The 26,036-nt window shown below is 42.3% G+C and overlaps 2 protein-coding genes across 3 annotated transcripts in view; one reads left to right on the top strand and one right to left on the bottom strand.

The window, feature by feature from the left end:
* Positions 1 to 20,678, top strand: part of FARP1 (FERM, ARH/RhoGEF and pleckstrin domain protein 1) — a 338,024-nt gene extending 317,346 nt beyond the window's left edge. For both annotated transcript variants that reach the window (XM_007501371.3, XM_007501372.3), the window contains exons 20-27: positions 2,886 to 2,954; positions 3,328 to 3,417; positions 5,422 to 5,504; positions 5,593 to 5,705; positions 6,891 to 7,054; positions 12,800 to 12,907; positions 14,983 to 15,134; positions 18,595 to 20,678. In XM_007501371.3, the coding sequence (XP_007501433.2) occupies positions 2,886 to 2,954; positions 3,328 to 3,417; positions 5,422 to 5,504; positions 5,593 to 5,705; positions 6,891 to 7,054; positions 12,800 to 12,907; positions 14,983 to 15,134; positions 18,595 to 18,676 (861 nt within the window). In that variant the 3' untranslated portion in view covers positions 18,677 to 20,678. The remainder of the gene's footprint in view (positions 1 to 2,885; positions 2,955 to 3,327; positions 3,418 to 5,421; positions 5,505 to 5,592; positions 5,706 to 6,890; positions 7,055 to 12,799; positions 12,908 to 14,982; positions 15,135 to 18,594) is intronic.
* Positions 20,679 to 21,578: 900 nt separating this feature from the next.
* STK24 (serine/threonine kinase 24) overlaps positions 21,579 to 26,036 on the bottom strand; it is a 151,659-nt gene continuing 147,201 nt past the window's right edge. The window contains exon 11 of the mRNA XM_056807367.1: positions 21,579 to 24,906. Within this exon, the coding sequence (XP_056663345.1) occupies positions 24,870 to 24,906 (37 nt within the window). The 3' untranslated portion in view covers positions 21,579 to 24,869. The remainder of the gene's footprint in view (positions 24,907 to 26,036) is intronic.

Consider the following 26,036-nt stretch of genomic DNA (forward strand, 5'->3'; position numbering starts at 1 on the left):
AACAGAATTTGGACATTTGTTATTTGAAGATGAAAAGGTATTAAACCGGCTCCAAAATTTAGTCGTACCAAGCTATTTTTTCATCTATAATCTATTTCCTAAAACGATCCAGCTGTGGACCCCTATAACAACATAGTTGACACCCACTGCTTCTCAGATTCAGAGTGGGCTGATAGTGGTGCCTGGTAGATAGCCCTTTCTTGGTGCATGTTATTTTAGACCTGTAGGTAAAAGCTCATCATGCATGAATACATCACAGACATGAAGTCAAGCTGGGAGCTAGTTTCCTCCAAGATTGAATTTCTGGTTCAAGGGCAAGATAGTTCTCCTGGCTGCCCTTTTCCTTCTCTTTCCCAGAGGAAAAAAGGAGGAAGAAACGGGAAGAGGAAGCCTGGTGTAGCAAACTACTTATTATTTTGAATTATAAGCCTTGTTGGTCTTTCCTTCACTCTAGAAGAGAAGGAACCCAGTTTACAGAGGCTGTGCATCTGTTTCCTTCCCCTTTCTATGGTTAACAGTGTCTTGTCAGAGACTTTTGTTGAAAGAAGTATGACTGTAAATAGCCCACAACTAACAAATAAGAAACTTAATAGCTGGTGACAACACAAAAATGATGTCTTCAGCCCCCAGCAAATGCGTTTAGTACATCCCTATTTGATGCTTTATTGTATGAGACCTCCCACCCCCTTTTTGAACTGGTTTAAAATAATAAGTATTATCTCCCATCTCTGTCTCCATAGAACTGAGCTCTGACTCCACATCTCCTTTGTTCTCACTTATCTGGAGGCACCAGGGGCTGGGGGAAAAATGCCTCCTCCTTTTTCTTCCTTTAATCGTTTACGGTATTTAATGCAACACTCCTGTCTCTCCACATTTGGTGCTGTCAGAAGCATCTTTTCAAAACGTATCCCTTTTAAATAGATGAGAGGCTATTCCTCGGTCGTCAAAACCTAGTTCTAATAAAGCACCATTTCCTCAAATAACAACAGTCTGTGTCTTCTTGTGTCCTTCGTGCAAGGATATTCAAGTGTTTCCCAAATGTTATTTCACAGATCTTCAAAATATGCCTCTTAAATTGATAAATTGGTTCCCAGCCAGAAGCAATCTCTCTGCTGCCTCTGAGCTCTCCTAGCATGCGTGATACACCTCTCTCATGCATTTATCATATCCTAGTTGGTATTTTAGCTATTGGTGTATGTCTTATCTTTCCTACTAGATTTAAAGATCTTTGGGGAGGGTTTCTTCTTTATATTTTGCCTTATGGATAGAGTGCCAGACCTAGAGTCTTGAAAACTCATCTTCCTGAGTTCAAATCTGGCTTTAGATACTTACCAGCTGTGTACCCTGGGCAAGTCATTTAATCCTTGTTGCCTTAGTTTCTTCATCTGTTAAATGAAGTGGCTAAGGAAATGGCAAAACATTTCCAGTGTTTTTGCCAAGAAAATTCCAGATAGAGTTTCAAAGAGTCAGATAGGAATGAACAACAACAAAGAGGAGACGATTCTTCTTTTTGGTTCTTTAAATTAAAAAAAAAATTGCACCATATTAGTCCAAATATAGATCACTTTTGACCTTAAATGCAACTTGTGTATAAGTTGGAGTGTGACTTATATCTGACATTATATAAGAATAAAAACTGAAAATATTTGTTTCCTTTTATAAGATATCTCACTTTAGATTTGTGACCTATATTCCGGGTGGAAGACTATATTCATATATACACAGGTATCCCTTCCACATGATGGGGGTTAAGAGCACAGCACCCCTGTAATCTAGAAAATCTATGTAACAGTTTTTGTCTTTCTTGTTCTTTTACAAACTTTTAACTTATTTTAACTTTAAAAAGGAAGTTGTGTCTAATGGTTTAAAAAATAAAATATGTTTAAATGGTTTAAAAAATAAAATACATATATTTTATGCATTTAGGAGTTTTAAGAGTTTTTCTGTGTTGTCTGCTAGCATTATTAGCATGTCATCTACAGCTGATGCAAACCCCCCCCCCCCCCAGAATTCCAATTTAATTTCTTATGCCAACCCACAATATGTCAAAATTGCAATGGGGAAAGTCACAATATGGAAGAGATTCCTCGGAGTGTATGTATTAGTATGTGGAATTATTTCACTAGTAGATAGTGAATAATATTATTTCCAGTATGGAGACTCCCTTTACCAATGCAGAATGTCAACTCACTTATTTTATACCATTAGATGGCTTACAGCACTAAGAAAGTTAATTGACTTGCCCAAGGTGAAATAGTTGTTATGTGGCAGAGGCAGGACTTGAAACCAGGCTTTCTGACCTCCGAGGCTGACCTTCTATCCGTGGTGCCACATTGCCAATTTGGATCAATAGTAATTAGATTCATCTTTGACAACCCAGGGCACGCACCCAGGCCCAGGAAAGTTCAAATGTGCAAAGATACATTGAGTCTGGAGAATCAGTTATTTAGGGGATATTCAAATCTGACCTCAGACACTTCAATGCTGTGTGGTCCCAGCCCAAGTCAGTTGACCCCAAATTGCCTAGCCCATACCATGTTTCTGCTTTAGAATCAATACTTAGGCAAAAGTTAAGAGTTTAAAAAAATAGGATTATTCATTATTTGCTCATTAGTCTATATACGATGTAGAATACAGATTGCAGTGAAGTAAGCAATCTCATGGACAAATAAATCGCTCTTAGAGGCAGGCAGGATGTATCACCCTTCTGTTTGTCCTCTCTTCATGAAGAGCCCCGAAGTCTGCACCATGGTTCAGATCCTTCCTGCACATTCCAGCCAGGAACAAAGGGCAAAGTTTTCTACAAGTCAAGGATCTTGGCATTAACTCAAGCTTGAGAATCTAGCAGGAGATGCTCATGACTTGCTTCTTCCATTCTTCCACAGGAATTCATTCGCTTGGGCAGCCTCAGTAAGCTGTCTGGAAAAGGGCTCCAGCAACGTATGTTTTTCTTGGTAAGAAAGGCTCTAAATTTTGGCTCACTTTCTTCTTAAACAAGGCAGAGTACGAAGGGATAAAATGGCATTGTTTGACTTGGGTCACCCAAGGGGAAACTGGGAAGCACAAAGGCTAGTGATCATAAAGGCTCAAAGTCTGTAAGTTAATAGAATGATATGAATCCATTTATAAACATGGTGTAGAGATCAGAAGTTCTGTTTTTTGAGGTGGAAACACCCTTCCCCAAAACAGACCCTCAACGCATATGTCACTCCACCTCAGTGTCATCTTTGTTTTACCTTTATTCAAAGCTGGTCTCTTGAAATAGAATTCTTTCCGTTTTCAATGATCTTCCATCTTCTCACATTTTGATCTTCTGTGCTTTTCTAGTTTAACGATGTTTTGCTGTACACAAGTCGAGGGCTGACCGCCACCAATCAGTTCAAAGTCCATGGACAGCTCCCTCTGTATGGCATGACAGTGAGTATGCAGTGGGTTCACAGAATGGTATCAGATTGAGGGACCTTTCGCTAAAAGTTGCTAATGGAATGGAGGCAAAAACCTTTGGGAATTGGAATGATCACTTTATTCATCTCCTCAAGACTACAAGGGACCTGTGATTTCCTGTGTGTGTACACTCCTTCCACCACTCCAGGCCGAAGCCCAGCCATACTGTCACACCCTCTGTCTTTTTTCCCCCTTTGCAATGGATATCTTCTGGTTCTTTTTACCTCTTCTATATAATTACTTTCAGTTACCCAGAAAGCAGTGTCATCTTTTGATCCCCTATTAGATCAGGGTCTCTTAAGCTTTTTTGTATGTCAGTAACTCCATGGGCAGAAAAATTAAGCATCTGAATCCCTTCTCCAAATAATGTTTTTAAGTGCCTAAAATATGTGGAATTACAAAGGAAATGATTATCAATACACAGTATTGATTCCAAGATGGAAGGTAAGGGTTTAAAAAAAAAAAAGGATTGGTCCCTTCTGACAGGGACTAACCAAATTTGGGGCCTAAGAAATTAGGCAGAGATGCAAACTTTGGAAATAATATTCTAGGTCTAAGGACCGAGATTGGAGTGTGAATATCTCCCCTATGCCAGTATACTACATATCTTAGGAAGTGGCACAGATGGCTGGAAAAACAATCTTGAGAAAGAATATGTATTGGTACCCATTTAACTACAAACCTACTGAACCCCACACGTACTCACACTCCCCCCACTTCTTCATTCCTGTGTTTTTTTCCATTATAAAACCTTCCCCTATTCAGTAAACTTTGCTGCAGTAGTAATCAGCTCTGCAGTCACTCTGACCCCAAAAGATTCTAATCTATCTGGACTTTTATTTCTCACTCCTGCCTAAGGAACCCTCAGCCCCTGGTCTGGGCCTTTGGGGCTCTTCTCCCCCTTTTTAGGCTCTAACATCCCTCTCCAGTGTTCTAGCAATTCATCTGATTCCTTCCTTTGCTCAAAAGATCTCTGTGAGCTGATTCTTTTTTTTACTTTCCTACCCTAGCCCTTCTTGCTTCCACCCATCCTCCCATTGGAAAAAAGAAGAAAAAAGCCCTTGCAATAAATGTATATAATCAAGTGAATCAAATTCCACTTTAGCTGTGTCCAAAAATATGTCTTATTATTCATCTTGAGACCATTACCTTTTTGTTAAGAAGCGTCGTCTTCAGTCCTCTAGAATCATGGCTATCCATTGCACAGATCAGAGTTCTCAAGTCTTTGAAACATTATTTTTTTCCACCATTTATCTTGGCACAAGAAATTTTTAAACATTAATATGCAGTAAAATGCTACTCCATTTTCCAATAGATGGGCACTCCCTTGGTTTCCCATTCTTTGCTACTAGTAAAAAAAAAAAAAGCTAGTATCAATTTTGCACATATGGGTCTTTTTCTTGTTTCTTCGACCTCTTTAGGCCTTAAGCCCTTGCAGTAGTATCTCTCTGAAGACCAAAAGGTATGCACAATTGTACTTTTGTTCCGTAGTTCCAGATCACTTTCCAAAATGGCTAGACCAATTCCCTGAATCAAGACTTTACATTCATCTCCAACTAATCTTCACCACATTGGATTCAATCCGTCATTCTAGCCATCTGAGAGCTTTTTGGATCCTGACTCTGTCATCTACCCTGTTAGCTTTTCCTCCTAACTTTGTTATCTTCAAACTTAATGAGCATGTCATGTATACCTTCATCTAAGACACAATAAAAAGGATAAATCCTAGGAGGACATGGGAATTCTTTGGGAATTCTACCAGAGGCTTTCCTCTAAGACAACATCGACCCCTATATGAGCCACTTTGGGGGCTCAATCATTCAGTGGGTTTTAAATCCAGGAACTGTACTAATGTCTGGTCCAAAAATCTATGGTAATATAGTGAGACTTCTACATGTGCACTCTTTTGGATTCAGTGTCTTTTTCCTGCAGTTTTCTCTTTCTAATAACAGTGTACTGTAAACTTGCATTTTACAGATAGAAAGAAGTGAAGAAGAATGGGGGGTTCCTCATTGTCTTACACTCTGTGGTCAACATCAGTCCATTATTGTTGCAGCAAGGTAATTTAGTGATGTAGCCTCTTAAACGATTTTTTTTCCCTGTTGCTTCCTTTGGGTGTGAAAATGAAATGTAAATCTCTGTCTCTAGTTCCCGAATAGAGATGGAAAAGTGGATTGAGGATATACAGATGGCAATTGATCTGGCAGAAAAAAGCAGTGGCCCTACCCCTGAATTACTAGCAAGTAGTCCACCTGACAATAGTAAGTATGGTGGTAAGATGGAAACTTTACCCGATGCTCTCAGTCAACCCCTGACCCAAGATTAATAGGGGGAAAAGAACTGTGATTTTAAGGAACATTCATATCGTGATCCTTTTTTTTTTAATCCTACTTTTGACCATCTTTTATGCCTGATATAATTTAATATGTATGTTGAGAAATCAGGTACCCTAACAGTCAATTCATTAGAGTAGTATAGAGGGCAGAAAGGATTTGTAGGGGAGAGGAATGTCAATTTGTTTTTTAGAATTATTATTTTTTGCTATCTTTTGTTTTTACGTCACCTTCATTTCTCCCTATTATATTCTGAGGATTATTACTTATTAACAAAGAATAAAAGGGGGAAAAAAACCATTCCTGAAAATTACCATAACCACCAACCAAGTTTGACATTACATGCAGTGCTCCCTGTATTTCAATGGTGTCAAACCCAGATAGAAATGGGAGCCGCTAAACTGTTCCTCTGGGTCCCTGTGGGCACATATTGACTTAGAAAAATGCATATTGACATTATCTATATTTTAGTGTAGTTTACATTTTATTTTGTTAAATGTTTCCCAATTACATTTTAATCTGGTTTGTGCAGCACTTGGAAATATTGCAGGCCACATGCATGTTTGGCACCTCTACCTTACACGGTCTTCTACCTCTGCAGAAAAAGAGCTTGGTATAACCTTACTACTTTTAGAAGGTAGCACTGTGGTAGGAAGAGCACTGGATTTTGCCATCAAAAACCCTCCATTCAAATCCCAGCTCTGCTACTTAATGTATGTACCCGCTCATCAAGTCATCAACCCCTCTAGACATTGGTGGCCTCCTTTATAAAATGAAGAGGTTGTACTGGATGGCTTTTAGGGGCCCCTCTATAGCTTTAAATCCAGTTTCTGATTTTATACTGGCTCCTGTTAAGGAGAGGAAACCAGAAAACCCCAAAGCTAGAGGGAACCCCACCTGTGCCAGGTGTGGCATCACGTTCCTTAAAGGCAAAGAGAGGGAGAAAAGTAACTCATGGGAAACTGGGGAATGTTTGCAGTTCTGACAATGTTATGTTTTAGACTTTGAAACTGCATCATGCTGTAGGCTGACAAGGTATCCAAACTTGGTAATATTAACAAGGAAAAGCGGTGCATGTTGGCAAGAAGAGATGCTTTTTTCTGTGCATTCCAGAGTCCCCTGATGATGCCATGGCTGACCAAGAATCTGAGGATGACCTCAGTGCTTCCCGCACCTCCCTCGAGAGGCAGTCTCCCCACCGGGGCAACACCATGGTTCATGTCTGCTGGCACCGAAACACCAGTGTCTCCATGATCGACTTTAGTATTGCCGTGGAGGTATCTCCCTCAGCTACCCAACTAGCAACTCCTTCCTAGTTAAGGATACCTCCTTTGGGTGTAAGGCCAGTCCGAAACCTTTTTGCCAAAATGAAACATGTTTCCCACCACTACTTTTAGGGGTCCAGCTGTTCTCTGCCATTTTGAATAGTGGTGGCAATCCCTTGAAAACGATCATCTCCTTATTGGAACCTGATGGGCTAAGACAATCTTTTCTGTGTTTGTGGAGCCCTCATTTATTTTCATCTAAACCCTAGGGTTGGTGGAATAGGGAAGAATGAATCTGAATCAACAATAACCAAAGAAAATATCATATAAGATCTTTCTGTTACTGAGCACAGGGCATACAATTCCTCATACCTGGGCAAAGCCAAAAGGGTATCGTTGCTGGGCCTGTCTCTTGGTTTTAGTTCTTGTCTTCTTTTTCTACCAATAATCCATTTTCCTTTCTTTAAGATCTCTTCTTGGGGTCTCTTTGTATATTCAATCCATCTTGACCTTTTCTTTCCATGTGCTTTGTACCCCATTGTTTCTTTCATTCCCTTAATGGTGCAACCAAAAGTTTGACCAAAGGCTAAACCCACTTCACAACAGAGGTTCAGAATGAAAAATGGTTAAAAAAAAAGACGAACCTTTGGTATTTCACTGGCAAAATATTTGAAGAAAAGCATTTGAAATACCTTAATATTACCTTGTGGTGCCTTTCATATTGATCTTCATTTAATACTTTATAGAAACTGTGATTTTTAAAAAGATCCATTTAATTAATCTTCCGAGTGACAGAACTGGAGATTTTAGGGAATACAGCAAACACCTTTGGCCACTAAGTTGCCTCGGGGTAACAATTCGTAACCTTTTCAAGTCTGAAAATCTACTTTTAATATTGCTACAGTTCACAGGCCCCCAGCGAGAGTTGTGCTACTAGTGTTTGCTGATGGAGAAAATCCAGGATGACAGAAAGCTACGATTCAGCAATGCTTTTAAATGGATTCATTCACTATACATTTCAAATACAGTGTGACCCATATGAGACATTATTACTTGGTCTACAGAAGGAATTTTTGCTTCTATTGCCCTGAGTCACACTGCATAATTTGGTAGAGGTAAAAAAGTGATTAAAACCACCATGTTTTGTCTTCATCTGGATCAGAGAACCCACAAATCACAACTGCTATTTGTAATAGCTCCATTGCCCCCTTAGGAGATCCTTAGCTGGCTCCTGGATCGGGAACTCCCGCATTAACAAGCTCTTTAGAAGGGAACAGTGTATCTCCAGGCTTCAATTTGGTAGGGAAAAAAGGAAACTGGTTACATTGTCTTACGTATCACAGGGGCGTAAGGACGGGACCTGTGATGATTTATTTATTCCAGTTCAACAAAGTCTCTGCTTCATCCCAGGCTGGCACCTCCTCTGCAAATTTTTAGAGTTGCCTACAGCATCTAGAGGTGCTGACACTGGCCAGGGTCACCCAATTTGAACCAGTGTGGTGCACTTCTACTGCTGTACTAATTCCAAGAAACTCCCAGAAAGCAGTTTATCTAAGGGGTCAGGTTTTTTGTTGGGGGGGAGATGTCCTATCCTAGGGGATGCCTCTAGGCTGATTTAGTTAGCACATGGTGTGCCCAGAGAGCTCTGTTTTGCCCAACCAATTTGGTCCCTCATGCAAAAGAGGATAGAGAGAAACAGGAATCATTTTATGATTTTGTAACTCCTGGCCAAAGCTGGACGTCAGGGGTAGAGAAGCAAGGCAAATGTGGCCGTGACACGGAGTGTAGAAAACTGGCTATTAGAATATGATTCTACTTCCATCCAGAAAATGACTCGAGCATAGTTTTTCCAGTTATATTCTAACACCCACCATCTTGAAAACTTGCCCAAATATTTGTTTAATGAAAGTCCTGTGGGTGGTTTTATTTTTCCCCCTACATGGAGGTAAATCCTCTTCACCCTTATGCCAAATTTGCAGTTTGCAAACTATTGTTCTCTCACATATTCAGCCCAGAACTGATTCCAGTGGATCTGGTCCCAGCAGCCCAGCAGCCATGTCCATCCTGTGGATCCACATTCCATCCTCCTCAGTTGTCCCTGTACTCAGGAGCGTCATTCATTCAGTTTAACTTCCTCATGGGCATTAGTGTTTATTTTTTTCTCTGTGCCTTTTCCCTCTTGCCATCCCATCATTTCCCAACCCCTTTCCTCCTCCTCCCCCTCCTCTTTTCCTTTCTCCCTCCTACTCCCCCCCTCCTCCAAAGATCCTCTCCTTGTCAGGTACTGTCCTTCATGGCCTACTGAGCAGAGGTTGGCCAACTTTCCATTTCCACCTTTGATGGTACCCAATGCAAAGCCTGCCATTAGTGCATCTTCCAGATTAGTAACCACAGGGGTGATGGGTCTGCTTGTGGAAAGTCAGGAGAAGAGAACAAACAGGCAGCCATCTTTTTAAAATGTGAATCAAATTGATGTCTCCTCTCTTCTGGGTAAACTCAGAGAAGAGGAATGTTTTGGGGAAGAGAGAACCATTGCTCGTTCTTGCTCACACCTTTGAAGCATCTAAGTTTGTATGTTAGACGCTGGCTTGTGATGGAGCAGAATCTGAGGGAGTCTTTGTGGACTCAGAACTGTAGCTTTTTCCCATGGAAGCAACTTAACACCAAGTGCCAATGGGGTCAGGAGTGTGGAGTCCCTAATCTAGAAGAGGCCCTTTAATCTGAGCAACGTGGCCATCTGAGATGAACACGGTAGTGCTTTCAAGCCCAATTCCTCTTGGGTAGCAAGTCCTACTGGGCACAAATCCTCTTTCCTAAATGGTAGAGGTGATTTTCTATAATTATGGTCATGAATTATTTAAGTGGCTCTAAGACACATTCAAAACCTCTTCAAAAAGATGTCCAAAAAATGGATTTATAAATGACTTTAAGACAGATTCCAGACAACATTCTCTTTGCAAGGGAACTCGGGCCCATTTTTCTCGTGTAGGTTTCAGACTGTAACACGTATGGTATTCTAGGCATTAGGGACGGGGTAATGGCGTGCACATGACATTTGAGAGAGTGTGAGAGCAGTTGAGAGAATTGAGAGTATAAAGTTGGAAAGCTTTGTGGAGCACAGGGCATGGGGGGAAAGAGGGGATTGGATGTCAAGCTAAGGATTTTGGACTTCATCGCATGGCTATAGAGAAGCCCTGAAGACGGGAGAGTTGACATCACGAAAGAAGAATTTGGGGAAACTAAAGAATAAATGTGCATGTAACATGCAGGATGGACTAGACTAGCCACAGGGCCACCATTACATACTAGTCTTGTCATGAATTAATTATATATTTATGTAATTATTAATTATTTAGTCTTCATATTAGGATCATAGCAATGGAAATGGAAAGGATAGTAGCAATAATTGAACAAACCTTGGTGACTTAATGGATATGGGGAACAAGGAGAGGAAAACAAGAGTCACAGACAATAATTCAGGATGGAGAAAAGGAAGTTGCTTGGAGGAAAAGATGCTAGGCTCAGTTTTCGACTTGTGAGGTGACATTCAGGCAAATTGGAAATAGAGGATCTTTGACTAGAAAGAGGTCAGGGATGAAGCTCAGAGAAGCCATCAGAGTGAATGCCCCTCCGAAGGGGAGACGGTACAGAGAGGAAAAACAAAGAGGGGCAAGTTCAGAATCTTCGTATCCAAACAGCAAACTCATCTATAAATGGTGAAATTCCTGGTATTTCTCAACATTTCAGTAATAACAAGATTCTATCATTTAATTCCATAGGATCAAGGCTCTAGAATAGGAGTTCTTAACCTGAGGTCTGTAAACCCTAAAGGAGTCAGTGGAAAGATTTCAGGGAGTCTATAATTTGGATAGGGGAAAAAACATATCATTATCTTTATTCACCTCTGACTGAATTTTAGCATTTTGTTCAGTTATTTAAAAACCTCATGCTGATAAGGGTTCCATAGGTTCCAAGAGATTGCCCAAAAGGCAGCTAAGTGGCATAAGGAATAGAGCGTGCAATACCTGGAGTCAGGGAGATCCAAGTTTGATGTTGCTTCAGGCATTTAGAGACTGTGTCATCTTTGGGCAAGTCACTTACATGTTCTCAGCCTCAGTTTCCTCATTTGTAAAATGGAGAGCATAGTAGCACATACCTCAAAGGGTTGTTCTGCAGATCAAGTGAGATAAGCTGTTAATAAGCACCTTGCCAGCCTTAAAGGGCTACGTAATAGCTAGTATTATTACTATGATTACATGATACAAAAACCTCAGAGGCCATTTAGTTCTGTTTTCTCATTTTATAGATCAGAAAACCAAGTCCTAGGAAAGCTAAGCTGGCCCAAATCACACTGTATCAAGTATCAGGGGCAAGATTTGAAACTAGGTCCTCTGACTCCTGGATCAGTGCATGTTTCCCCCTGCTGTATCTCCCCATCTTTTTTCTCGGCACCGAATGAAGCCACTTCAACCCTTGTTCTCCTTAACCAAATTAAATATTTTCTACTTTACTAGTAAATGGTTAAATCTGGGGGGAGAGATTAATAGGGGCCACTTATTATGCATTACTTTTTAACCACACTGGCGCCTACTGAGAAGAAGTAACGCTGGACCCAACTATATCATTAGAGAACAGTCAGTGGGACTGTATTTTCATAATCTGAGTCCTGGGAAACACAGAGCCCATTATGGGCGTCTCCTTCATTCACGAGGAACAAAGGAGACAAATGGGCAGCCCATTTTCCAAGTCTGAGATTTGCTGCTGGTTTGACCCGCTTTCCTCAGGTGTGGAAACCATGGTGAGGGTCATTTCCTGTCCCTCGAGCTTCCAATCGGAACCTTGGGAGGATGTTTTGGTTTTAAATTTCCCCAGCAATCACTACAGCTTCGTTTGACCCTGGGTCCGAGGAGCATTCTCCCACACTGAAATGACAAGAAAACAGGGCAATTAAACCGAAGGCTCTGGGGGCAGCTGTCTCCACTCACAAGGGAGAGAGGGATGCTTAACAATCTGCTGCTCTGAGATCTTCCAGGTGGAAAGGAAGGACACTGCAGAGCTCCATCTCACTCCAGTAACTTTAAGGGCAAGGGCAGGGCCTCTTCATACCCTACCAGAGGAGGAGCATGTCTTCATCCTCCCTTCTTTTTCCTCATTCCCAGAAATGGGAAGCCCTGAGCAAAACATAGCCCAAGCAGCAGCTCTTGCTGCCATTTGCAAACAGCCACTGGTATGTGCCTTTGCTGCAATGCACTAGATGGCAGTAAATAGCCATTTAACCTTTCCCCACCATCGAGCTGCCTGCTTTTGCCCAGCGACCCCCCCACCCCAATGAAGAATGCAACATGCTTACAGTAGATGTGGAGAAAAAAATTCCAAGCTTGTTGAGGGATGATTAAAGAAGAATTAATCATTCTAAGCTTATCTAATTCCCCAAGGATTTCTGCATTTAAAAAAGGACAGCAGACCATTTTTCTCAAGTTCCACATAAGCTTCATTGAAAGGAAAATTAATTCTTCTAGAAATACAGCACCAGGAAAGCCTGGGGGGTGGGGGGAGTGATGGCTCCTTTGTCACTAAAAATTGGGAGAGGGAAATGAAATGTTTCCTTTACGTGGGGTTCTCAATTTTCAGCGTGTGTGTGTGCGTATGTGTGTGTGGGTGGGTGGGTGCGTGTGTGTGTGTGTGTGTGTGTGTGTGTGTGTGTGTGTGTGTGTGTGTCGGTGTGTGTTTTCTCTCACTGGTTTTTCTCCATTTCAGAATCAGTTGTCTGGGAACCTATTACGGAAATTCAAAAATAGCAATGGATGGCAGAAGCTCTGGGTGGTGTTTACCAACTTCTGCCTGTTCTTCTACAAATCACACCAGGTAAAATCCCCTGCACAGCTTGAAAAGCTTCCTTTGGTGGGGTCAGGTCAGGAAAATGCAGGGGTCTGGGCACTGTGGGCTCGGAACACAGGACGGAAGTGAATGGGACCTCCGACAGACGTGGGCGCCGGGTCTCCTAGTCTTGTAGCAACTTCCCCCTGTGGTTTCATCCTATACATGGCTTCCACGCTTCATTCTGAAAGTAGCACTCCAGGAAGTGCTGGCCAGAAAAAGATGGCAGATGGCATCAAACCAGTAAACACTGGTAAACGAGGCGCCACGTGGATAAATCTGCCTCTGATAACTGGACTGGTAGTCAGGGGAGTTCTATTTTGAAGCAATGGAGAGGGGACCATCTCAGGGAGGTTTTCCTCTCCATCCCGTGTGTCTTATGTAGCTGTGGCCACAGTGGGTGAGTAGAGGAACCCTTTAGTGGTGAGGAGCGTGGTTGTCCCGGGGAGGCGTTGGTCCAGAGCCACACAGTGAGTCAGGAGGCCAGGCTTCCTCTCCTGGGGCCCCCTGAACCCTGGCATCGTTTAATTGGACCCATGTGGCCCCGGGACAGAGCCTCGGGCTGCTCTTCTGAAGACAGGCTGGAAGCACATTTGATGGCCAAGCCCACAGTGTCCCTCTTGGGATGTCACTCCCCAGGGCTGAGGGTGAGTGCCTCAGACTCTATAAAGGGCTCCACTTAGCATTTTTGCTGCCCCTAGAAAGCAGATGTAACGTTTTTGCTGCTGGAAAAAAGCTTTTGAACATGAATTCCAACTTAAGGGAGACATCCAAGGAGGACTGAGTGGTTTTAGAGCCAGAGGGGAGGAAATCCATGCCAGAGAAATTTTACAAAGTAACTTGGAGCCTCTCTATTCTTGGGCAGCTATGTGGTACAGCAGCATTGTGCTGGGCCTGGAGTTGGCAAGACCCGAGTTCAAATCCAGATTTACTTTCAGTCTTAATAATAACTCTAAGATCAAAGGGCAAGGGCTAAGCAAATGGGGTTAAGTGACATGCCCAGGGTCACACAGCCAAGTGTCTGAGGCCAGACTGGAAACCAGGTCCTTCTGACTCCACGCCTGGTGCTCTATCCACTGCACTATCTAGCTACACGCAAACACTGTGTGACCCTGGACAAGTCACTCACTCTGTCATATAGTTTCTGCATCTGTGAAAGAGGTAATAATAGTACCTGTCTCCTAGGGCTACTTATTGTGAGAATAAAAGAATGAGATAATATTTGCAAAGTGCTTTTATATTATGTAATAATATTTTATATAATAATATAACAATTCCTATCACCAGAACCCAGGTAAAAACAATAAGGCTGACTCTTCCACTCAGAAACCTTTTTAGATATGGGTGAAATCAAGTTAAAGTTGGCATTAAAGGCAATTGACTGCAATGGCATTAAGCAGGGGCCACTACACCATACATAAGGATTCCTGCACATTAATTTAGTTTAAAATGTCTCCTTTTTTCCTTTATTTTGTTAATAACTGTCTAGTGACATTGTAATCTGGTTTGGCCTACACCGTGGACCCCTCTGGCCCAAAGGATGCTCTTGCCCGTTGCCTTAAACCTAAACCGGGCAGAGCCTGCAGCCCCACGTCCCAGCGCCTGGCCTGAAGGACGGCACGTCCTCCAGCGTGGCCCGGCTCGGGATGCCGCTTTGCCGGGCAGGGCTGTGAGGAAAAGCAAAGTCACAGAGGGACACGGGGAGGCAGCAGCCAAGAAAGCTCAGACGGTTCTAGCTCCTCGGTGCAAGCCTCTGGACGTTAGCTAATGTTACTTATGACACAGGGAGAAAGGCAGAAGCCACTTTTGCGTGGGTGGGTTGTTTTTTTGCATTGGGGCCAGTTACCCACATTAGAGGAGTCGGGGCTCTAATGTCTTCCGCTTCTCAGAGACTGTGGGTAGGAGGGGTGGAGGCAGTGGCCAGGGTCACCCCCAACCGAACCGGGGAGAAGTTACTCCTCCCGGGTGCCGGGGTCCCAAGGGCTCTTGGACAGTCTGTGGGCAGAGCCGGGATGGACCGGCCTTGGACTGACTTCCAAACGGGTTGTGCTCCTCCCTTCCAGGACAATCATCCCTTAGCCAGTCTGCCTTTATTAGGATATTCACTCACCATTCCCTCGGAAGCCGAGAACATCCACAAAGACTATGTGTTCAAGCTACACTTCAAGTCCCACGTCTACTACTTCAGGGCTGAGAGTGAATATACGTTTGAAAGGTAGGTTGGTTTGTCCTCTCCTGGGCAGCCTCTTGGCAAGGTGAATGCACACCCCCCCCCCCAGTGTCCTCATCCTGGCTCTCTGCACCCCCCCCCCCCCCGAGTGTCCTCATCCTGGCTCTCTGCACCCCCCTCCTGAGTGTCCTCATCCTGGCTCTCTGCATTCCCCCCCCCAATGTCCTCATCCTGGCTCTCTGCACCCCCCCCCCCGAGTGTCCTCATCCTGGCTCTCTGCACCCCCCCCCCAGTGTCCTCATCCTGGCTCTCTGCACACACCCCCCCAGTGTCCTCATCCTGGCTCTCTGCACCCCCCCCCCCCCAGTGTCCTCATCCTGGCTCTCTGCACCCCCCCCCCCGAGTGTCCTCATCCTGGCTCTCTGCACCCCCCTCCTGAGTGTCCTCATCCTGGCTCTCTGCATTCCCCCCCCCAATGTCCTCATCCTGGCTCTCTGCAATCCCCTCCCCCAATGTCCTCATCCTGGCTCTCTGCACCCCCCCCCCCCCCAGTGTCCTCACCCTGGCTCTCTGCACCCCCCCCCCCCCCGTGTCCTCACCCTGGCTCTCTGCCCAATGTTTCCCAGGAACTTCTCCATTTGTGGGGGGTGGGCTTGTGCAGTCTAATATGACACCACACTTCGACACCACCTAGAGCAGCCAGAATGAAGAATGCTCTCTGTAAGGACGTCAGTGTTCCATTTGGTGCAAAGAGAGAGAATCCATGTTATAGAAGCAAACCAAACTGCATGTGGGCGAGGCCATGAAGGAAATGGATTGTTTTGGTATTTCTGAATTCACCTAAACACTCAGAGCAGCCAAGAAGCTGCATTTGAAGGAGGGGGGCCCTTCTTGCTCTGGCTTCTCAGGATTGAATTTCCCTTTCCTCATTCCTTAGTGCTCCGCCTCCCGGGGAATCTAGTTCCAGAAGCCGCTCCTCCTATGTAACAAAAAATGAATGTGTGAATGGGCATCAGGGGGAGGAGAAAATGCTAATGATTGTCCCAAGCAAAGAAAACAAAAGCCAGTTTCTGCCTTTTCTCAGTGAACCATAACCAGAAAACAGGAAAAGCGGCAATCCAAAAGATATTTGAGAAGAGGCAACTGATGGAGTGGAAAGTGATGCTCATCTGCTCCTAAATTCCACCTAAGCAGATAGATTATAGAAATATGTCGCATAAATGCTAGCCGATAGTCTTGGATCTAAATTGTAATGAGACCGTGGTTTGTTTTTTAAACTAAATCTTGCAGGGACAGTCCTATGTAAGGTCTAATCTTGTACCTGGAATTCAGGTTTCCAGATATAAATCCTCATTCTCATGTTTAGCAAATAATTTGGAAGATGCTAATAGAGACAATCCTTCAAAAGGAATCCTTGGAGCACTTCTGGGGCCAGGAAATAGGAAGAGGCAGCATTTTCCCTTCCCCAAATGTGTTACCCATAACTAAATGTATTCTTTTGGATGTGGTCTGTTGAACGTACACTGGGACCCTCATGTTTCTCGTTCTGGGGCGTACCCTCCACGACTGAGGTGGTTTTGTCTAGTGAGTTTTTAGTGCACCTTCATTTCTACAAGAATCTGGCTGAAAGCGCTCAGAGTCCGTGTTATAAACTCTGCTCTTGGCCGCTTGTCCCTTAGCAGGAAAAGACAATTTGTAAATTTGATTTGCCCAATGTGTTGTTGAAATGTAAGGCAATTTCCTTCCCCAATAATAAAATTCAAACTAATATAAAAAAACCCTAAACCCCCCAGATCTTGTTTGTCAAGGTTAATATACTGGGTATCCCAGAAGTCTTTGTGGAGTTTTAAGCTGAAACAAGACAAATCTAGTGAAACTAAATAGGGCAAATAAGAACTATCAGTCAGAAGCATACACACGTATAGATCTATTGACGATCTTCTGAGATGCTGATTCATTTGCATTTTCTTGTGATCTTTAAATCTGACACATTTCACCTTCTAGGGATTCATCCAGATCACCTATAAAAATCTTGACGTGTCCAAGACAAAAGGCAGAATACTAAGTGGTCACTGATTCACGAACAACCACTCCCTGCATCTGGTCATTCAGCCAGTTCTGAATCCGCCTAATTTATAGCTCTCTTATTCAAAATGAATGCATGCTTTGCTGAACAAATGATCATGTCCCAGTCAAGTTTTGCTGTCAATAACTAAATGAAATTAAGCTAGTGTGTAAGACTTGTTCTGTGAAATTATGCTTCCCTTTTGCAATGCTCTCAAACCTGGCCTTTAGTTTCCATACTCCACTTGTTTGTGGCTAGTGACTGGCCACATGAGGTACTTCCTTTCTCTTTTGTAGTCTTTTGCCTCGAGTTATTCTCTTTGGGAGAGAAAAGCAGCACAAGCCTTTGCCCACCTTGAGCAGAATTCTGGTCCCTTCTTTGGTCCCCCTCTTGCCATTTTGGTTGTGGTTCGTGTTCATTGCCAGCTTCATTCTGGAACTTCCTGCTGCTCTTCCTAAGTAGGAACAGTCCTCTGATGGAATCATTGACACATGCCCTTGTTTCTACCTCCTGGCATTTTTTAAATAATCTTTGTTGGCTGGTGGGTTTTCCTGAGGAGACAGATTGGTCTCTTCAAGCATTTTCCCTTCTTATTCAAAATCACATCTCTTCAGAATTCCATTTTAGAGCATCCCAAACTCTTGTAGTAAAATAAAATTCACCACCAAATGCTGTCACGAGCATACCATGTCCTTTTCTTGAACTTTTGAACTGACTTCCCCAAATCAGACTGTGTCTGACTTTCTTCTCTATTGTAAACACTGATTAAAATTTGCCCCAAAGTTCCCATAATTCCAGAATGACAACACCCTTTATCACTTCCTCTACTTTTATGTGCCAAGCCATTAATGCTGAATTCTAGGGAAACAGGGAGGCAAAAAAAAAAACAAGATGAGGGATGAGGAAAGAGTTTGTGATTTCCTCAATTAAACATGGATTCTCGGTGTCAAGTAGCCAGAGGAAATACTGAAAACTAAATGGTAATTTGAAGTCATTCTAAATATCAGCCTGTCACTTCTTTATCAGAATGAAATGTAATTTTTGACATTTCTGAAGGATATAGTGTGGAGTTTTAAGTTAGGATGGGGGGGGGGGGGGACCTGAGCCATCCTTAAAAGATTTTGAGGTGGTAAGGGGCCTTAATGATCAGGCTAGGGCTCAGAGAATTCTCTTAGCTATATAGTTCCTCATTTCACAGATGAAGGAACTGAAGAGGGTTGGTGATTTAAGCTGTGGTCTCCCAACTCCAACTAGAATGTGCTGTCTACCTACTAATAACTGATGTGTAAGGCACATCTTTGCCTGTTGGTTAGAGTATCTTCTAGAATCCTGTACTGATTCTCCAATACCAAGTGCTCTGCTTACCTTCATTACTGATACTTCCTCACCGAAATCATCAGTGTAGTTAAGTATCTAATCTTTTCCGTTTCCCCCTTCTAGGTGGATGGAGGTGATCCGGAGTGCCACCACCTCAGCCTCCCGTGCTTGTGTTCTAAGTCACAAAGAATCTCATGTGTATTGATGGCTGAAACACCCACATTTCTTGTTCTAGCAGTTGCTGCTTTTCTAAAGGACGTTTGAAGTTATTTTCTTCTGTATTAACGAAGCCTAGTGAAATTAAAACAAGTGGTTTTGCAGCAACTCTTGTCTGTTCCAGCAAAACTGTTTTTAATCTAGTCTTTTCAGCTGTCCCCACCCCAATGGTAACAGAGCCCCACCACCTCCTGTCCCGTGTGGTATTCTGTGGGTCCTTCTCTTGGTGTGCCGTTTTGTTTTTTAGCTTGTGCCAGTATTAAAATATTGTTCTTAGAGTGCCAAATGACATTTCCTTTCCTCCAAGATTGCACCTTAAAAAGCAGTACAAATGTACCTGCCCCTTCCCAATGAGAACGTGATCCCATGTGCAAGTGCTATTTCTTCTTTTTCTTATGAAAAAAAAAAAGAAAAAAGAAAAACTTTTTATTGTTTTGATCTGTAGACTGCTGGCTTTTTCACAGTGTCTGATACAGACACAATAGAAGCAGCCTTACAGTAAAGGTCGTTTTGAGATTTCATTTTTCAATCTTTCTACTTTATTAATCAAGGAATTCCTACTAATTTTCTATTGTTATAAAAGTTTGCAGCACACAAACAATATTCCACTTTGGGGTTTCATGTTATAATAACGAGCTACTTTATGACATTTATCAGACCTTGGTGCAAGTTGACCAAATTGTTTACTGTTAACTTTGGGAAGTGATGACTATTTGCAAAATGTAGTTTGTTTTTTAAGAAGAAATAATGAAACAAAAGTCCAGTGCAATATTATTTGGGCTATAAATGTACTGTGAATGACGTGTACAATGGGAAGATATTAAGCTGTGGTGTTTTGCTTTGTCTCACAAGCATGAAAATACCTGTATGTCCTTAACCACGGGCCATTTGTGACATGTTAAGTTATGAAGAGTGTTTTTTGTTGGCTTAAGTGGATGCAGAAACACTATAAAGTAATGGTACTTGTTCCCCTTCCCCGGACTTTCATTAACATCTCCGTTCTATTGAAAAGAAAGAATCCCTTTAAAACAAAGTGATGCTCTACCCCTTTGCCCTCTGGTCACGGGGATTAACAGTAGTGTGACAGTTCGTGGGCTGGACTGCCAGTACCACAGGGAAAGCGGTGCCACCAGGAACTGCATTTAGCACACTTCTATTCCCGCTCCCTTTCCCTTCTTGGTTTTAAGGCCTCTTCTAACACAAGTCTACCAAACCACAGAGGAGCAGACAGCGGCTCAATTAACACACTTCTCTCCCCTCCCCGCCAGCCAGGCTGATGCTGCCTCCTGGAGGATACGCAGGAATGAGTTGTTGCTGGAGTACACAGACTTCATGGAGCTGAAGCTGGCTTTGATACATATGGAAACTGCAATTTTGAAATGGACTAGTAGCTTTAGACTTGTTAAATCACTTGCCTTACAACATGTACCAGATGGTTTAAAGTACTAACAACAAAAGGGAATAAAAATACCTCACTCCACTGAGCAGGCTGCAGTCTGAAGGCGAGACCCCTTGTGCTTTTGTTCTTCCTCCTCCTCCCGCTCTGATCCGATCGGGGTGCGGCCAGCCACCCCCAGCCCGCTCCATTCCCTGGACGGGGTGGGGGCTCACGGGGAGGAGTAGTCCACAGGGGGTTCTTGCTGGATTCAGAGGGGGATGGAGATCTACTACTCAACAGTTAACCAGTCCCCAAAGGAGAGGATAGAGAGGAGGACCACTTTTCGCAGTTTGCTGCTGCTTACCGGCAGACATCTCCCTCCCTCATGAAGCGATGCTGCTGGATAAACCCACAGGGCTAAAAATGGCCATTGGAACAGAGCCAAGGACTCGTGTGTTGAGATTTTTTTGGTCCAAGGTAGTGACTGTCAGAGCCTGGGTTGGAACAAAGGTCTTCAACAATGAAACCTTCTCTGAATACAGAAATGGCTCTCTGAAGTTGGAGTTCCTTAACTACCTCCCCCCACTTCAAATAAAAGTGTTTGGCTGACAAATTCTCTTGTGCCTGGTGTTCTCCGCTACCCAAGATACTCCAAGGTTCACACCAAAGATAGCTGAAATCAATGAATCCGTTGTTAAGTTTTTGCCAACAGCAACAGGTGGGAGAAAACACCTTTGCGAAAGAAAGAATAGCAGCAGGCAACAACCAAAAAAACAAAACTCAGCAGCGAGTGGGCGGGCCCCCTCCCCCTCTCCCCTCCTTTGGCTGCTGGCCTGTCCATCCATCTGGAACGGTTAATGGCTGTCCCAGTTTTCCAACAGGTAGGCGACTGGCCTCCTGGATCTTATCACAATGCAGTTTTCAGGATCATGGCCTCATGGATGTTCACAACTTCTTGAGGAATTCCATTCACTGACTTTTCATGTAGGCCATAACCCAGCAAGTGTCCAGATGACAAGGACAGGCATCTCTTGGTTTGAGGCGTATTGACATGTTCACATTTTAAAAGCCATTTGTGGCCTCTCTGTCAACATTTTCTATTAGATTTACAGTTCCAAATGGACGTTTTCAGAGGAATGTCTTTATAATAATGAAACCCCTCAATATCCCTCCCCTTCTTGTTCTTCTCCCAGGCTACATCAGTAATTTCCCATATCCATTATTAATAAGTCAGGGGTTTACATCAACTAGCATTAAATGTGCCCTTTATTTTTCAGGAGCATAAGCTTGTAAGACAGTGGTTAACTCAGAATTCAATGGGCGGGGATGGGGGGTGTCTTTAAAGTATCTGCCTTTTAGGTGGGTGTGTTGGGAGATGATCAGATTGGAGAACAAGATATGGACTGTCTTGCCTCAAGGTTAAAAGAGACCCACTGGTCCTAGGCCACGCCTGGATTGTCAGAGCCATCCCCTACACACACTTGTATACATACAACATTACCCCCAGAATATCTTCATTTCTGTGATCTTTATTAACCCTTACATTTTACAGTACCTGTGCTTAAGAACACTTCCTGTGGTTCTTTCCCCTTATTGCCATTTGTGTAACAGAAATACAGCATCTGTGTTTTTGCTTTTAGAGGAAGGAAACATTAAAAAATTTACAAACTGACCACGTATTTAAAAAATAAACCACACAAATAGAATGCTACATAAAGACCAAGAACTAAACCAGATACTTTACAAGTACAAATCAAGGACATTTGAGGAAAAGAATCACTATTGGGAAGAGAGGAGAACTGTTTCATTACTTTGCCTGGCCTCACAAAGGCAGAGCCAACCCACTCCATTAGTGCAATTCTCAGAGACGTTGAAAGGTTTCCAAATGATATGGGGGGCTTAACCCTGAATGATGAGTGGGACCTTGGCTTGCCACTCCTGAAGGGCTGGGTATGGTCACTGTCTTTAGCCAAATACAATGAGTAACTTAAAGTCCACTTTCTACATTGAGCCACAACTCCCCCAAACTATAAACTTCACCCGACACAAAAACAAAACTAATGGTGAATGTCTTTCCATTGTTTTTTTTAATAAGATAATTTTCCTTATATGTCACTAAGCTCTATTCTGAGCAACTAATTTCCACTTTATGTCTATAGACTCACAAAGAATGTCTTGTCTGATATAGGTCTAATTTGAAGACCTGCAGCACCCATACTGCTTTGGAATTGAGGGTTGTAAGTATAAATACAAATCTCCTATTAACAGGACTTTTTCTTTTTTGGGGGGAAGGGGGGGTGAAGTGTGGGACAGAGGGTAGTATAGTGCAGAGAAGTGCATGATGATGCATTTATAATTCAGAATCTTCTGAATTTAGGCAAATACTGCTACCCATCAAAAGCCTCAGCTCTCCCTACTTTAAAAAAGTCAGTTCCCCAATGTGAAAGCAGTTCTACAAAGAACAGAACTCAGATCTACAAATTTAAGCTGATTAAAGACTATTTAAGTATTAATAACAAAAAATCAGAACAATTAGCCTGACCTACTATCATCTAAGATTGGCCCCAGCACTGAAAAGTATACATGGTTTTTAAGCATTTCTAAGTTCGAATAGTTTCTAAATCGTTTAAACTGCTGCCTTCTCATCATTTCATCTTTAAAACAATGCTAGTATCACATAGCTGCCAGAGAAAGACGGCTCGCTATTACTTTTCATGGCCCCTACTTCTGAAATGAACTCAACGGAACTTCAGCGTAGATGTGACAAACGGAAGCCAATTCTGGCCACACAGACTCAGCAACACAAGATGGAAGTAGGCCCAATATTGCTGGTCAAAAGAAATATTTGTTGCAATATGCCATGGACAGAGATGCACAACTAGACTTAACAAATTAAGTTCTATTTATCTTCCGCAACCAAAATGTAACCCACACACAAATTCATGGCTCAAGTCTGTTTCTAATATCACAATATAACTGAAGGGAGAGTTAAAAAAAATCATTAGTGCCCCCTGCACACTCCCCCTCCCATTCAAATGATGCCCATCCACTTGAAAACCATTGGGGAATCTTTTTTCCCCCTCTTTGCTACTATACACAGCACCCTAAGCCAAAAAAGTGTCTCACATGCCTAAAATTTTCATACAAAGTTGAGAGTTTCTAGCAATTACTTGCCTTTCTGGCTCTGACATGAGGTCAGGCAATGAGACAGCTACCATCCTTTAAAACTTCATTTAAATATATGAGAAAGAAGGGAGCCAACATGTCCACGCAACCTTATGTTAAGACAATGTCATGAAATCCTAAAGCAATCCAATGACCCTCCCTTCCCTATCTGAGGAAACCAAGGGTTTCTTTTGTATCCTTGGAAAAGCTGGCTCTGTAAAAACTCAATATGCCATGGGAAAAACACAATGACTGATAGACTGTCCATACCACCCATGTGACCTTAAAGGAAATGGGACATCATTAGAAGACTCCTTTTGAAATAGGTACAGCAATCTCACAACTATTTGTCAAAAACACTAGCAACGGTGCATCCGCATCTCCTCACAGAAATGCAAAGGAGCCTGAGCAAAATCCAGGGTTTGAAAATTGGCCATTTCTTCTAGTAGTCTTCTATATGGTTTCCTTTACAAATTGACGGTGCATGAGCACTTACACATACCCAAGACACACAGGAAATGGTGGAAGGAAACAACTTTCCTTTAAAAGCCACATTGCAAGGAATTTTTCAAAACTGGTATAATATAAAATTTATTCATGTAAGCATTCAGAACATGTTTAGGTAGGAAAGCTGATATTCAGGTTTTACTAACGAGGTTCAAAAGAATATAGTGCTGAAAGTGATGATACATCTGGTGCAAAATTGGCAGTGGTACGATTTTTAAAACCATAGTGAAATGGAGATATTTATTCTGGGGAGAGGAGGAGAATTTAAAATAATTTAAAGCTTTGTGAGGCCAGCTGTGTTCCAATTTAAAACACTGAGAAATAGTACCATCATTGAAAAATGAAAGCAACCTCTGTGTGTACCAAAAGAGATATGGGGATAAAAAAGAAAGGAAAGAAAATTCTGCATTTGTTCAGGTACAAACAGGAGTTGCCCATGGGAGAGCATAATTATTATTCAATGGCAAACCCTGCAAATACCAAATGAAACCCAAATCACTGGACACATCATTCAAAATGTACATGTAATAAAGGCAAGGCAATATACTCAGTTATGGCCTGTCAAATATTTACTCCACTAATATCTACAGAAGCACTTGGCCATTTTGTACACAGTGATTTCTTACGCACGCTGAAAGGGTTTCAGTAAAAATGACACTATATACAAATCTGTACACAGATCCAACAGAGCGATTCTCCATCTCCTGTGGGAGTTCTCAACTTAAAGCAGGATACCTGAGGTTTCACAATATCTTTAGTTGCCTTATCACAATCCCAAATATACATTTCAGGGTTGGTTTATTTTTGTGTGTTTTTTTTAAAAAAGATACTTCCCTTGAATATATGCACTATGGCTAAAATTAAAAACAATAATAATAATAATAACAATAATAATAAAATAAAACTAGCTTTAAGGAGCTGACACACCACCCCAACTGGGAGACTTCATCTTGCTGTGGCAAACTGAGGAATGTTTGTTCTGTGGACAGCGCTCCTCTGGCCATGGAAGATGATCCCTGCAGTCACACACCTCTTCAGGAGAGTCACCACAGGGTCTTGTTGATTTTTTTTTAATTGAAAAGAAAAAAGAAAGAAGAAAAGGAAAAACAAAAACCCAAATACCAAAAAAATTTCAGTGGGATGAAGGTCCTCCACCACTCAGTGAATATCTGGGGAAAGAAAGGAAAAATGACATCATTTCCCTGACATAGTTCATCAAGCCAAGCAGAGATCAAGAATAGGTGGATTTTAACAAGAAGAAAATGTGATTTCCCCCCCTCATGGGGAAAAATATCAGCCAATTTGTTCCTCCAGCAAAATCAAGAGCAAACCAGAGATGTGCAAAGCCACATTGAGAAAACTGGAGAACTGAGAAGAGAAGTTATCCAAATAAGTTTCCAAGCCAGAGTAATTCCTAGTTCTCTTAAAAGCATTAACCAATTAGTTAATTTTCTAGCTTAGAAAGCACCTGGAACCCCTCAGGAACACCATGCCTGCTTATATAGGATGCCCCCAAAGTATTAGTCTAATCATTTAAAACTGCACTTATACTTTTGGGACTCCCTATGTAAGACATACTTTAAAAACATCCCAGACACTGGTTACAAAGTCGGTTCTTAGGAAATTTAAAATTTTTAGCTGAAGAAGGGATATTCAGGCCCTGGAATATAAATATTTGACTATTGTTTGACTTCATAAAGAGAAGCAAGAAAATCAGTTCACATGGCCCATCCCCAACAAAGAACACCAATACTGAACACTATAGGCAAGTGTCTTTTTCTTGCCCAAGCCCATAGAGAGCAGATTTGCTATCAGAACCCTACTGGGAAGATGACACTGGAGGCAGAGTAGAAGAGTGGTAGATTTCTAGTTGAAGATTTGGGTTTAAATGCTTGTTCTTTTATTGCTTCTGTGACTGTGGACACATCATTGGGTCTGTCCCCTCATTTGCAAAATGGACCTTTGAGGTTTCTTTGAGCTCTCCATCTACCATCTTTGTGAAAGACGGCTCTATCAGAACCAGAAGAGCATTGTACACAGAGACGGATACACTGTGGTACAATCGAATGTAATAGACTTTTCTACTAGCTGCAATGCAATGACCCAGGACAATCCAGAGGAATTTATGATAAAGAATGCTATCCACTTCCAGGGAAAGAACTGTGGGAGCAGAAGTCTAGAAGAAAAAATATCGATCACATGGTTCAATGGGGATGTGATTGGGGTTTTGATGTTAAAGGATCACTCTACTCCAAATGTGAATAACATGGAATAGGTTTTGAACAATGATACATGTATA

Source organism: Monodelphis domestica, chromosome 8, assembly GCF_027887165.1.
Source record: "Monodelphis domestica isolate mMonDom1 chromosome 8, mMonDom1.pri, whole genome shotgun sequence".
In the NCBI taxonomy this organism is placed as follows: Eukaryota; Metazoa; Chordata; class Mammalia; order Didelphimorphia; family Didelphidae; genus Monodelphis; species Monodelphis domestica.